This window comes from Aythya marila, assembly GCF_965140915.1.
Source record: "Aythya marila genome assembly, chromosome: 1".
In the NCBI taxonomy this organism is placed as follows: domain Eukaryota; kingdom Metazoa; phylum Chordata; class Aves; order Anseriformes; family Anatidae; genus Aythya; species Aythya marila.
This window is the reverse complement of record NC_139042.1, coordinates 119,410,912-119,425,195: the sequence shown is the minus strand read 5'-3', so window position 1 is coordinate 119,425,195 and position 14,284 is coordinate 119,410,912. Positions and strand designations below refer to the sequence as shown.

Sequence of the window (14,284 nt, the reverse complement as noted above, 5' to 3'; positions counted from 1 at the left end):
CAAGTACCAAATGCAAGACCGGCCACCGACTCATGACCACACTTCTTTGAGACTGAGCTATGAGACCTTTCCCAAACCAGAACCACGGAAGGGTTAAGGTTGGAAGGGACCTCTGGAGGTTATCTGGTCCAACCACCCTGCTCAAGCAGGGCCACCTAGCACAGGCTGCCCTAGAAGATGTCCAGACAGTTTTTGAAGATCTCCTTCAAGGAAGGCTCCACAACCAGGCGAACTGTTCCAGTGCTCCATCACCCTCACAATAACAAGCGTCTCATAATGTTCAGAAGAAACCGCTTGTGCCTGCTGCCTCTTGTCCTACCACCACTGAGAAGAGCCTGGCTCCATCCTCTTTCCACCCTCCCTTCAGATATTTATATACATCAATAGGATCCCCACCCCAAGCCTTCTCTTCTGCAGGCTGAACAGTCCCAGCCCTCTCGGCCTTTCCTCATAGGAGAGATGCTCCTGCCCTTCACCTTTGTGGCCCTTCACTGGGCTCTCTCCAAAAACACCATCCCTCTTGTACTGGGGAGCCCAGAACTGGACACTGAAAGAAGATTACTGCATCTTTTCTGACCACCCCCCAGTTTATACACAAGGTTAACACTACTCCCCACAGTCTGTGGGAGATCCTCACAGCCACATGTAAAACCCAAACAAGTCAGAGAAGCTTTCTGCATTTGCTCATTAATGGTGAAAGGGGCAGAAAGACACCCTTCAAGATGCTGTATTTAAACTGCAGATCCACATTCAGCTCTCTGAACTCCGAGCCACGGTCAGATCTCTGACAAGACTGTAGAGCTCACCCCTTCCTTGCTTTAAAGGGCACCAAAGAGACACACACGCAGACGGTACCTGCTTTTCAGTGGCAGTTGTGAACTTCCCACAGAGAGGATTGTTAATTGTTACAGTGTACGTCAAAGTCCTCAGCTGATTGCCACTGGAATCTCTATTCCAAGGGGTCGACACAGCATCTAGATGAGAAATTATGCAAAATCTCACATGCAGATCACCTGAAAGGCACCATCTCTGCCCTTTCACATCTTAAATCGTAGTTTAAGAACAGCGCTGGGGAGATGGACAAAACTGTTTCCAAGTGGTTGTGTGCTTTTTGCATGAAAAAGGGAAAAATTTTATTTCATGCAATGAACAAAGGTGAGGCAGTAAGTAGCTGAACCTAAGTCCACTGAAAGAGATTTTGGGATGCAGAGAAGAGTAAGCAAATAAACGTAAATATACCATTTCCTATCTGCTTAAAATTGAAAGGATTCATCTAGCATTATCAAATTGCTTTTGCCACTTTGCCTTCCAAGCTAACACGGAATAAATATTACCCTTTTCAGCTTAGTTTTCTTACCTTATGATCTCAATGAATAAAGTTTACTCATCCAGAAAATTAAAGCCTGAGAGCATCATTTAGGAGGATGCAGCAATTTCATCTGTGCGCCAACTGCACAGACTTCACTATTTCTGGGACACAATGGGACTGGAAATACCTCACAGAATGCAACAATTTAGGCATTAAAGTGCAGTTTTGTTGTGCATTGAAATGAGGTTCTTACTCAGAAATATGACTGATCTAAAGAGACAGGCTAGCTTTTAATATTGGCTTTTACAGCAGAACTTGAGAGCTTCAAAATTCTTTTAAAGCAAGGAGAAGCCTAAAATTCAAACTCAGCCCTATTTATCATTTCTCAGAGGTTGAAGTTTTCAGGATAAGTTGCAACACAGACAGAAGGGAGAAGAGTACATTACCTACTATACTCCTGGAATTGAGAAACCTCTGCATGAAGTGAGAATTGGTGAAGAGGATTTCAAACATCTTGTCTGCAGTGATGTGGAAAACTCTGTTTATGAAAAGTCTCCCATAGAGATCATTCTCAGAGACAGTCTCCTTCACAGCTAAGGAAAGGCAGAGAGATTGGGTTAAAAAATAAAGGACTATTATAAAGTGCTTTTTTGTTTGTTTTTAATAGCACTAAGCTTTATTATATCATATCCTTCCCAAGCTTGCATCAGCAACTATTTCTTACTCTCAGAAACCCAAAAGTGACAGTGACACATTTTTCTGTAATAAGGTGGTCTTTGGGAGCAAAGTTAGAGGTGGTTTTCTATTCTAGCCCACCTCTCACTGTTTCCCTGTACGAGTCGATAAATCAACATCACCAGATCTTATTGCTTGAATTTTGCCTTCAGAACTCTACTGATCCTACAGAACACACTGAAGAAGACAGAGCCAGCACAATCCTCATTTAATGTGTACTTATTATATGAAGGACATGTGCATAGCAAGCAGGACAGTGAGAGCATAAATAGTTTTCGTTTTTGCTTGTGGCTAATATCCAAATTCTGCTTCTAACATCTGTACTGCTGGTACTGTCCACACCAAGAGACCAGGGACAGACCTTTCCTCAAAGCGTTCCTTCCTCCATACCTATTGCAAGGGGAACGCCAGGAGTACCCTGCTCCATTTTGCAGGGCTGCAAAGTGCATCAGGATGTTTTTATCACCCTCCCTATGTTAAACCACCACCAAGCACCCCAAAGGTGTTCAGTGGGCCCAGCACTGAGCTTTATTTCTGCTGCCTGTTGGTTGCTGGCATGAGTCAGCTTTGTGGCTGTTACAGCCACTCTCTCAATAGATAAGGGACAGAATCATAATCCTGGAGGGACAGCAGTTTCCTGTGCCAACCCCAACTCTGTCTGCTCATGCTTTACAAACAAGACCACTCTAGCTTATTACCAAAAAATAGTGCACAAAAATCCTAAAAACCTAACCCCATACACCAAAACCAAGCAAAATGTCTGAAAATAACGCTTTTGGAAGCAAAACAGAAGTCAGGACGCCTAACCTTTCAACTGATATGAGTGAGTTCTCAGAGCTATCAAAGTTCATTGCCAGCAACCAAAACAAAGGTAGCTTGAATATCATGCTACAGGTCACAAACCGCCTGCAGGCGAAGGTTACAGCCCTTAGAACATGATTTCATAGCAGTCAGGATCGATAAATGCAAGCGTAGCAACTAACCACAACAGAAGCCCTCAGTGAAACCCAGTTTTGATGCTGCTCTAGGACTGCTTCCAGCCTGTTAGAAGTCCCCACTACACACATACATGTCTCCAAAAAAGTTCTTTAACCTAAGTAGGCTTCAATACATGACCGCAAAGTGAAGCATGAGTATCTTTATGCTTTCATGAGAGATGGCCTTCCTGTGCTGCTTTCTGCTGATACAATTCCGAGGTGGGACAGGAAGCCAGCAGGCATTCTGAGACCTATTTAACTAACCAACACGCAGTCCTTATTTGCTAGAATACAGATTCGGCTGTGTTGAAACATTCTGCAGGAAGCTAGAAATTCAGGTTGGGTTTTCAGCTTACATTCACTGTATTTCCTCTCAGAGCTGAGCCTAGTTCCATCAAAACTCAGTGAACTGTAAGTGACCTCAGCTAGCAAGGCCTCGATGCTGCAGACCTCATCTCAAAACACACTTCCCCTCTTTTGCTAAGAGGGAGGGGAAGCTTCAGGTGTTCTGATGCTGACATCCCCCTTAACTGCTGGGCATCAGCCAGCTTGTATGGAGCCAGGCAGCAGATAACTCAAAGGTCATGCATTATTACTTTAAGATCTGGACCTTGCTACTGGAATATTTTACTCTTCAAGCATGAAGCCTCTCCTCAAGGCTCAAGCCCAACAGCCAGAGCATCCATGGATCTATAGTGTTTTAATTTATAGGCAGTTTCCTGCTAGCTGATTTGCCTACACTTTTTCTATCTAGTTATAGCTCTCTAAGGAGCAGTCAGCGAGCTGCCAAGTGCATGAAAGCATCTATTGAGAAGTGTTTTTAGTTACAGTCTCTCAGCTCCTGAAAAATTGGTGTTATCACAGAAGAGTATTTTCAGAAAACGCAAGCTGAAACTAGGCTGATATAATCAGGCTAATCAGCTGCTTTAGATACTACTGTTTAAACAGCTATTTTATCTGAAACGTTTCCAGGCTTTCTGAAAGAGGCCTGGAAAAACGTGTGTATGAAAGCCTCTGAATTCCACACCTGCAGGACCCGGTCACTGCCTATACCAAGAGCTTGACAAACTTTAAGTCCCTTCCATCTGGGCTTCTCAGTGTTTAGCTGCAGGGATCCCACATGAAGCAGTGAGCACCAACAGCAGCACAGCAAGAATAAACGTACAGATTAAACAAACATTCAGACTATACACTTGCAGTTTGGACAGAATAGAAAGCTTTAAACACTTGACTTCGTTACAAATATATGTATTTGTCTTCTTTTTTGGTTTAATTAAGATGTAGGTAGCTTACCTGTATGAGTTATCACAATTCTAGAGCAACATGGAGCATTTTCTACCTAGAACTAGCTTAGAAATACTGTTTATGAAAAAATGTTTTTATTCCCAAGCAGATATCAGTCTAACTCCTTAACTCTTAGTGCTGTTCTTAACAGTATGTAATTATCAGCCGCTAACTTGCTCAGCCTGAAAAGACTTATAGGTGAATTGGAGTAACTGTCTGATAAGAGAACATGAAATCATTCAGATTTTAGGTTAGGATCCCTAGGGACCCAAAAACCCCAAGCAAACATTACCCTGAGTGTCCTGGTTCTGCAAGAAGGCAGCAAGTCCACTCCCTCCCCCACTGCTGCCTTGCACTTTGTAAGGTCATTTTCATCACTGTATGGCAAGCTGTGAAATGCTGTTTGCATATAATACCATTATGCACCAGTGATTGCAGAGGTTTGAAAACATCTGCAGTGCAAGACAAGAAAGAAAAAAAAAACCTTGAGGAGGTGTAGAGGAGTCAGGGAAAAAAAATAAATCTGTTTTTCCAATTCTCATTAACAACCAACAGCTTGTGAAGCTCAACACATACTGTAAGCAAATAAAAAGTTGAACCACTAAGAACAGACTATCAAAAAAGACTTGAGGTGACTGATTCTCCCACTCTGCAGAGCTGGAAGAGGAGCAGGAGAAAAAAACCATACACACTGAGAATAATGCACAGGTCAGAGACTTAGAACAGATGCACCTGAAATCAGGTTGTTAAAACTAATTCCTGGAGTGAACATCTTCCAGCCACCATCTATTTAAAGACCACATCAGCAGTAGCGACCATTACCAAATAACTCTCCTATATTTTAAAAGGCTAAGTACCAAATTAGCTTTGGGAAAGTACTGAAAAATACTGTGACAGTGCAAGCTTTTTTCCTGATCACAAGAAAAGCATTTAGATAATTCACAACAGATATTCCTTCAAATCCCAAAGCAACAGATTATTGGCAGCCATATATTTAACATAGTACGTGCTTTAAATATTGTGATTATAATGTCAGCAAGATAACAGGGCTACTCTTCTGTACACGCACTGTATATCCACAATTTCAGCTCTTGAAAAAAAGCAGGCTGAACCCCTTTCAACCCTTCCACATCCTATATCCCTACCGACAAGAAAAGCCACACCACCACTGCACCCACCTCCCAGCATTAGAGCACAAGCAATTATGCTCCCCTGCAGACCACGCATTTAGGGTGGTTATTAATGCGCACAGAAACACCACAGTAAGTCAAGCCAGGAGGTCAGGAATTATGAGGCCCCCCATACACAGTAAAGCTTTCTAACAGTATTTTTCAATATCCTACTTCTCCCTTCTTTCTTCGAGGCATTTGATGCTGCTGAGCATTATAGTTGCATATAGAAACCCTACACCCAACGCAGGCAGTCCTTTGAGGAAACTCAGAATCTGATGCTTCTATATTGGGAACACGTTCTGTGCTTGAGCTAAAATTTGTTTTCTGAAATTTATCGTTGAGGCTGCAGATATTAACTTCTGTCTCAGCCAAGAGTTTGTCACGGCCCAAGATTTATACTCCAGTTTATGAAAGCAAACTAAAACACCAAGGTACAGGTCACTGAGCCAGTGGTGTGTGGTGCGAGACCCCTTCCAATGTGAATGCAATGTGAAAATCATGAAGGACAAGGAGCTGCCAAGGTTCTGGCACTCCAGCTTTTGGTGTCAGGCGGACGTGAAGTTGGAGAACAAGTCTTGAGCTTGCCCCCTCACCTTATTTGCCAGGACACCTACATGGGCAGCCTGAGCAGGAGCCAGAGGACACAAAGAGATTAATTACATGGGTAACCCTTTGCTGTGTGGGAAAGCTAATTCCACCTGAATGAAGGAGCTCACCTTCTAGGAGTGTGGGGCAATCGCAATAGAAAACAGGCAGAGAAACAGAAGAAAAAAAATTCTAGGCATGAGGAGAGTGATCTGCGAGAAAAGATTAATGTTGTGGGACTAGAAAATCCTGCTCCGAATAAAGGAGACTCATCTTGGGGGAGGGAGGAGAAATAAGAGCAGCATGAATTCAGTCCTCTTTTAAAGGGACATCTCCAGTTTAATAGGCTTTGCTTGCTGAGTATCACCAGCACAGGAATGACAGCTGGGATTCGCTTTATCATTTAGGCAAGCAGGCCTATTTTCAACCCATTTCATCGGATACCTTCACCATTTAAAAATCCAAGGGTATCCAAAATAGCTAAAACATCAGAAAACTGAAACTTTCTGCAGCTTTAAGAGACATACCTGGGACTGAGTTAATGTGTAAAGCTCGTTCAATGCATAGGGGCATAACCAGAAATTCATTCAAATACGCAGACTCACAAAAATGATACAGCTTGACATCCACCAAGCTGAATCCCAACACCAGCAAGCAGCAGCAGTGCTGGGGAAGCAAAGAGAAAGGTAACTGAAACATCAAGTACATCCTCAGGCAAAGCTCACACCTTGCAGATGGCCAGATCAATCCACGGCTTTGAAAGCTTTCCTCACTCCAGCGATCCCAACTTGATAGCACCTGCATGCACCTTCCATTGCCAATTCTGACTGAAAAGATGCTACACAAAGTTTCTCGGCCAGATTAAGAACCGGCCTCAAATTGATCTGTTCTATTCCTGGCAACAGGCAATGAAAGCAAGTTCTCTCTTTGCATATGAAAGCAAAATAGCGGCGTGTTCAGAAGTAGCTGCCCTGGTGAGGTTTTCTGTCCTTCATTTGCATGCCACTGCAGACTTTGACACTGACTCAGGTTGGGTGGGCTTTGTTCTAAAGGTGTTCACAGAGTCCAAAATGAGGATATTCAACAGAACACCCACCACAGCTTCTGTGAAATGTTTGTAAAACTATGGGTTTTTGCACAGAAGAGCTCCCCATGATAGGGGAAGAGCTCATATTAGAGGGGGAACTTGTCAAGGGCCTCTGTGGGACCAAAGAAAAAGCACCCAGTGAAATTTGCACATTACTGTCATCCAGTCTGGGTGCAAGGCATGTTCTGGCCTCACCCTCTCCCCAAGACATAGCAAATACACTCCTACCAAAGCCACAATGAAACACGCAGCCTTACTTCTCTCTTCTAGGACAGAAAGAGGAAAGGAAGCATGCAACTGCCAAGTTACAAGGGCTACATTGCTGTGGTAGCCAAGCTCCTGCTAGCCTGGTACTAGATAATGAGGTATACATCAAGAGGATGATGTGTTAGGATCCATCAAGATGCTAGCTTTGCTGGTATGCAGTGTGGTCTACTCTAGGATGTATTTAAGGTTGTTTATCCTTAGACAAGATTCAGAACATGCAGAATATGCTCCTGAAAACTGGGAAGTTGTCTTGTCTGGACTTTCAACAAGTTCCTCAGTTTACTCCATCAGTAACACTGAAGCCCATAAGCATCAAGAAAAAAAAACGTAAGGGGGTGGGGAGAATTAGAAGAAGAGCCTGAAGTGTTTTCCCTCAATTCCCAACAAGTGAAAATAAACTGAAAAGCATTTAAAATACCTATGAGAACGTGGAAAGTGAACACCACACTGTCAAGATTTTTTTTTTTTTTAGTCTAAGATATTAGCACCTCTTTGCCCACCAAAAGGTAAAAAGTTAAAATATCATTTTCATTCTAAACACCCCAACATTTTTTTCCAGAAACTAAGATACGAAGGTGTTTTTCTTACAAGTGGGTGAAACAAAAACAAATTTCACAAAACCAGAAAGTTCTCTAACTTGCCCCACCAAGTGAGAAGGATCACGCGAGTAGGGTTGTCTTACTGCTTCTAACTGTTGAAAGATTTACCTTCTTCACTGTCTGAGGCACTGCTCTTCTCTGGAAGATTTTCATTCTCATTCAGATCCAATGACTTTTCAAAAGATCTGCTCCTGACTAGCTTAACAGATTTTCTTTCTGACGATGGAAGAGGGCTCTTCTTTATTTGCATCTCAGTCGGGGACTCTTCCACCTGAAACAACCAATAGGAAAAAAAAAAATAAATCTATCAGTAAACACAGACCTTTTAAAAAGCAAGTTACTTGCAAAGAAAAAAGATTTAGAAAGGAAGCCACAAGTTCTACCAGCTCAGTTACTCCACGGTCAAGCATTAATTTCCTCCCTTGTTCCCCTATAGCAGCCAGCCTCCTTTCTACTTTATCTCAGACTCCACTTTGCCCTAGTAGCAAGGGACAAACTTATCTGCTCCATCTTACCAAGAGCTGCCTAAAAGGGGCAGTTTGTTCCCTGCCCAGTCCCTTTGCATCCACCTGCATAGCTTGGTTCCCTTCCTTGCATCCATGCTAGCATTTATGAACTCATTAACCTAATATTTAGATTACAATATTTATTTACTTTTTATTGGTCAGGTTAGTTTTTTTTTTTTTTTGGCAGTTTAGGAAGAGGTCCAACAACCCTGAGGGGAAGCACAATGAAATAGACAGGATCTCCCTTCTTCACCAGGATTAGATCATCATAATTAGATATTTGAGACTGTGTTCTTACTTTGTAGGGCTCCAGTAGCCTTAGGTAAAGGGAATAGTTAAAAAATAGTGTCTAGAGCCATCCTACATATAAAATATTACTCCTCTGAAACAAAGCAATGGAATATCATTTGCCATCTGTAATACAGAAGCAGAGCATCCCCCACAGCATCAGTCACTGAATCAATGCAGCTCTGAACCATTAACTACATCAACTGGGGGCTAAGCCTACCAAAATGCATCACTGAACACTTCAAGAAGTAACCGCTGGCAAAAACACACGTACAAGGTTTGTACATCTCAGAGTGCCACCCAAAAAGCCTGGCTGTGAGCCACAATCTTCATTCTAAGCCTCCCTTCAAAGCTCCCGTTGCCTCCAGTGGAACAGCTGGGATCAAGAATAGCATAGCCCCCACAGGCAGCAGCACGTGGACTGTGATAAACAAGATCAGGTCTCCTCGAGCGAGTAGCTCCAATTCATCTGCAACACCACCATCCTTAAAGATTATTCAGCACTGCCTAAATAAAACAAGAGCATCCGCCGCTTGAATAGTCATCGTGTACTTCCTGTACTCCTTGGCTTTTTTCAGAAAATAAAGACCATTTTCCATTTTGTGCAACCGAGGGCCATTAGCAGAAGGTGGGTGGCTGCAGAATAGAGACAGGCATGAATTCAACTGCAGTAGAAGCAAGTAAAAATATTCCCTCAAGGTCAAAAAAAAAAAAAAAAGACTACTGCATCAGCAATGCAGATCGATTAACAAATGCATGCCTATTGAAAGGAGCTACCACGCCTGAAGTTAGGCACACAACAGGAACGAGGACAGTAACTAACACTTCAATGTCAAAACAGCACAGAGAGAAAGGAGAAGGGAGCTAGGAGTGGTGAAACCTTTATAGATCTGTGTCAGTTTCTAGGTAAATAAGTCCTTCATGATGTCAAGGAAGAAATTCATGCTGATGCTTTCGGAATATCCTGCAATCAACTCGATTTTCTTGTTTTTATTTTTATACTAAAGATTACTGATTTTAAGATCTGCCAACCAGAAGTAAATGGAACATTTCTTCCTTATGCACATTTGCCTCCTGAGCCAGTCCAAGACCACTAAGCTCTGTGCCAATGCATTTTAGTTTTTAACAGAGGGCTCTGAGACAGGGAAACATTACAGAGCCTTCTAAGGAAGCCTAGAAAGAAGGTGGTTTCCATACAGAGGTGACCTGCGCTTGGAGAAGCAGACAAGCCACAAGTGGTGTTACACACCCACCTTCTTTAATCAACTACGAACAGCTGCCTATTGACAACCCTTTTTCCAAGACAGTCCAAGAAATGCAAGCCAACCCCTCCATCAGTTCTGATCTCTTTTGGAAAGAGCTTTTGGACTTCCCTTACCTGTCAGAGCACAAAGGGAGGAGTTAAGCCTCTTCTCCTCCAGCCTTTGGAATGCAATTGTGTGGTGTGTCATCAGTGCAATCATTTTTGATAAAAGCTTTTTAAGTGCTACCATCCCGTCTCCTCCTATTGCTCCTGTGCTTCTGCAACATACACTGCAATCCAGAGCTGTGGGGAGCCGACATGCTTAAGAAACACCAAATGACACACACAGCTCAACACAACCATGACGTGTTTTAGCTACAGTAAAACCATAAACTGAACAGATTTATCGAGACTGACGTTTTACATCACAATTAGAGAACTTTTTAAAGGTAGGCAAGTCAAGGGAGAATCCTAGCACTTTTCCCTGCTTGCTGATCCCATCCCTGGGCATTCCTGCTTACCAACATGCACAACTAGATTTGGCACCTACAAGAGATCTCCGGGAGCGACACCCAGTAGGTAAACAAAAGCACTTTTCCAAACGGAGCGGTTATTTTAAGAGGGCTTGTACTTGTGCAAACAAGACTCAAGCAAGTCCAAATCAAGGCTACCTGGGTAGATTTTACTTATCCTGAAGAGCCCAAAGTCCAACAGCATCCACAATCTTTCCAATGTCCCCTACAGCTCTCCAAAAATCTCGTTTTATACTCCTAGGATTTCCATGAGGGATACCCATCACCCTAATAACTAAGCTTTTAACATCTGACAAATACCAGTTTGTTTGCTGGGTATCAGTCTCTAGCCATTAACTTGGATTTCCACAAAACTATTTAAAGCCTACTTAACCTCAGTTTTAGCAAACCAAATTAACTACTACATGAAAATAAGGATTGTTAAAGCATCTTTTTCCCCTTCCTCATTTTTTTTTTTTTTTTTTAAAGCAGAAACAGCAATTAAATTCCCATTCTGACTGAAGTGAAACACTTTGGTGCTCTGTTTGCTTTTCCCAGATCATTCCCTTGGGGCACCTATTAACCAAGAGATAATGTCTGTAACCTTTTAGGACTACAACTGCACATAGGAGCCCCAGGAACTGTGCTAAATGCTGCGCACACCTCAGACAGCACTACTAACGCGCCTGCCCTCTCAGGCAGCCAGTCACATTCACAAATTCATTCAACACCATGAATGAAACAGCCGTGCCTGTACGGTTTTATTAACCGTATTAGGTTAGGGATTAGGGGAATACTCACCCTTCCAAGCACCTTCCAAGGGTGCTTTCTCCCCTCCCTTTCTGAAACATTTCAGAAAAGTTAATTTAGGGCACGTGGAAGGGGAAGGAAGGTTTTAGTCATTCATAGCAACTGACCAACTGATCTCCAAAATGTACAGGATGTACATGAGGATATTATTATCCTCACGTACAAGATATCTTTATGAGGAGATCTATATCTGCATTTTTAAGAATGCAAACAAAAGCATTTCTTTCAAAAAGCACTTATATAAGAATGCATAGGGTATATAGGAAGGTGGATAAACAGTTTTATTTTTTACAGCTAGGAAGATCAAGGCCAAAACCTCAGCATTCTGGCCAGATTATGCAGTGAATTAGCAACAGGATGCTGCTGAAACTCACACCAACATCTTATACAAATATTTGTTTCCTGAATATATTCCTGAGATCTGACAACATTCATATCTAATTTCTAATGTGAAAACCTTTTAAATTGTCGTGAACTTCCAGTGAATTTTAGAAATTACAACCCCATGCATTCTTACCTTTACAGATATGCAAGCATACATGCTTATTGGTTACAAATAGCAAGAAGGTCAACACTTACTCCTGGCAGTGCATGTTTGCTGAGGGACTCTCCTTCTGTCTGAAGCGTGGGTTCCCGAACTAAACCAATCGTTTTAGGTAGTTTGTCATCTCTTTCTCCAGGTTCATCACAAACGCTGGATCTGTCCAAAGGAAAAAGGAAGGTATCTTTGGAGCTGTAAAAGCTGAGAAAATCTGAGAAAGCTTTTCATGTGTGATTTTTGCTCTCAAACCATGGCTGTTCGGCTAACATTAAAAACTACCAACTCATTCCTCCAGCTTATTAATCTCTCAAGCCATATTCCTCACCCTAACTACCAAAAAAATCCAGCTTCTGCCTGAGCACTGGTCAATTAGAGAAAGTAAGTACTGTGGGAAAATGGGAAACAGAAGTAACTTATAATAAATTTGGAAAGAAAACGTCTGAAGAAAGGTTAAGGTAAGATTTCTCCTGCATCCCTTATTCCTGAGTTGCAAAGTACTTCATGGTTTTCTACCTGTAAAAAATGCAGTATTTAATGGGACATCTTTTGAAGCTTGCAGTGAATTTACTTTTCCTAACAAACACACAAAGATAATCAAGGATTGAAAAGGAAATGCATGTTACATTCTTCAGTTTTAGAGAGTCATGCTTATTTAGATAAAGATATCAAACTAAAGCCCTGTTATTAGAATTACACCAACTGTTCAGAAGTTAATTCACATTTGTTCTGAGAAATCAATAAAACAGTTCAAAAGACAATCTAGCTTCTAGCTTCCTAATTCAAACTGAACATCATACAAAAACAAGCTAGGAACTCAGACGTCAGAAAAACAAAGCAAAACAAGTGTTTTAGTCTCCATGGAGGAAAGAAAAAGGGTTAAAACATCTGATATAGCTCCATTCCATTCAGCCCTTCCGTATTGTTTAAGGGCATATAGGTCCTGACTAAGTATTATCAGGAAAAAAAGTTGATATTTAAGCTATCCTGCCCTCCCCCCAAGCAGATCCAAGGACAGCAAGGTCTACCTATATCTGCCTCCCCTAAGGGGCCTCAGCTGTGCTCCTACTATTTTAAACAATGAGCACAATTAAGTTTTTATGCAGTTCAGTTCATGCACTTCAGGTCTTTACGATAAGTTTATCCTTTCCAGTAAGGCTACAGGAGCAATTCGGAAAAACATTTTCAAAGAAAGAGGACAGTGCTTTTCCACGAGTATTTCAGTAAGTTTTAGAGCCTCCTCTTACCGAGACTGCCCATTGTCCTCAGATGACGAGTGGAAGCTCTCCATCTCCTCGGTGTTCAGGCCCAGCTCAGAGCCATAGCTCTGGTGCACCAGCTGCCAGAATTCCTGCTTGGTCAGCCTCTGAAAGAAAGCAAGCTAGTCGAGAACTACGGTACGGGGCAGTAAGGCACGGTAGGCAAAACAGTAAGAAGTTTGAATTACGCCACAGCCTTTAACCTCACTTCTGACAAGGTCTGAAAGCATTTAGGTATCACGTTTCAAGATTGGGTTTCAGCATTTTGGGGAACTGTACTCGCGTCTCCTCCATCTCCCCAACCCACCACTGTTCAACCAGTAACACTAGACATTAAAAAACCTGGTATTTCAAGGAAAAACATACTTGTAGCTACCACTTGCTTCTGCGTTTGTCACCAATGTTTTCACAGGTACCTTCAAGGCAGCTCCCTCTTGAATTTCACGGGATATAACACAAGACCAGCAGACAGCCAGAGGCTCCCTCTTTGGTCCCAGACAAACTGCTTAATAAATATACACCTGTTTCCTCGGGATGCTCAGACCACTTTACCAGCAGTAAGAGGCTAACAGCTCAGTCACTGCAAGCAGCAGTGTCTAGGAGAGCTGGCAGCCCACCTTGCCAAGGCAGGACACACTGCCACAACCCCCCTTGAACACTTCCAGAGCACCAGCAGCTATTTTACTCCACCTGACTCATGGCTAGCTCTTCCCTTTCCCCATAAGCTGCTGCCCGCAGCTACTGGGATCTGTTCAGGCTCTCTCTGATCATCAGGAAAATTAGGGAGGTGACAGCGCTGCGACAGACTCCCCTCAGCAAAGCAAGCAACAGGTTTCAAAGTCCACTTTTCCTGGCAGGAAGGGGCTAAAACGAAAGTAGAAGGGAAGGAAGGAAAGGAGGGGATGAGGCTTGGGGATTTAGGAGAAAGAGACGAGAGGCATCACACCGGGAAAGGTGCCAGAGCCACGATCCGTACTGATCGAGGGAGCAGCGGCGTGGCAGCCGGGCAGTAACACAAGTCCTGCTTACTGTTTGCTGCTTACTGCTTGCAGGAGCCGGTCTCGTCAGGCAGCCGTGCATTATTGAAAGCCCTTTGCCGAGGGGATCCTCCCC

General features: G+C 42.7%; 1 protein-coding gene across 4 annotated transcripts in view; it reads right to left on the bottom strand.

Moving 5' to 3' along the window:
* GRAMD1C (GRAM domain containing 1C) overlaps positions 1-14,284 on the bottom strand; it is a 49,335-nt gene that overhangs the window by 8,140 nt on the left and 26,911 nt on the right. For all 4 annotated transcript variants that reach the window (XM_082779244.1, XM_082779247.1, XM_082779245.1 and 1 more), the window contains 5 exons: positions 13,160-13,278; positions 11,954-12,074; positions 8,124-8,286; positions 1,756-1,902; positions 856-974 (listed from right to left, as the gene is read on the bottom strand). In XM_082779244.1, coding sequence (XP_082635370.1) covers positions 856-974; positions 1,756-1,902; positions 8,124-8,286; positions 11,954-12,074; positions 13,160-13,278 — 669 coding nt within the window. The remainder of the gene's footprint in view (positions 1-855; positions 975-1,755; positions 1,903-8,123; positions 8,287-11,953; positions 12,075-13,159; positions 13,279-14,284) is intronic.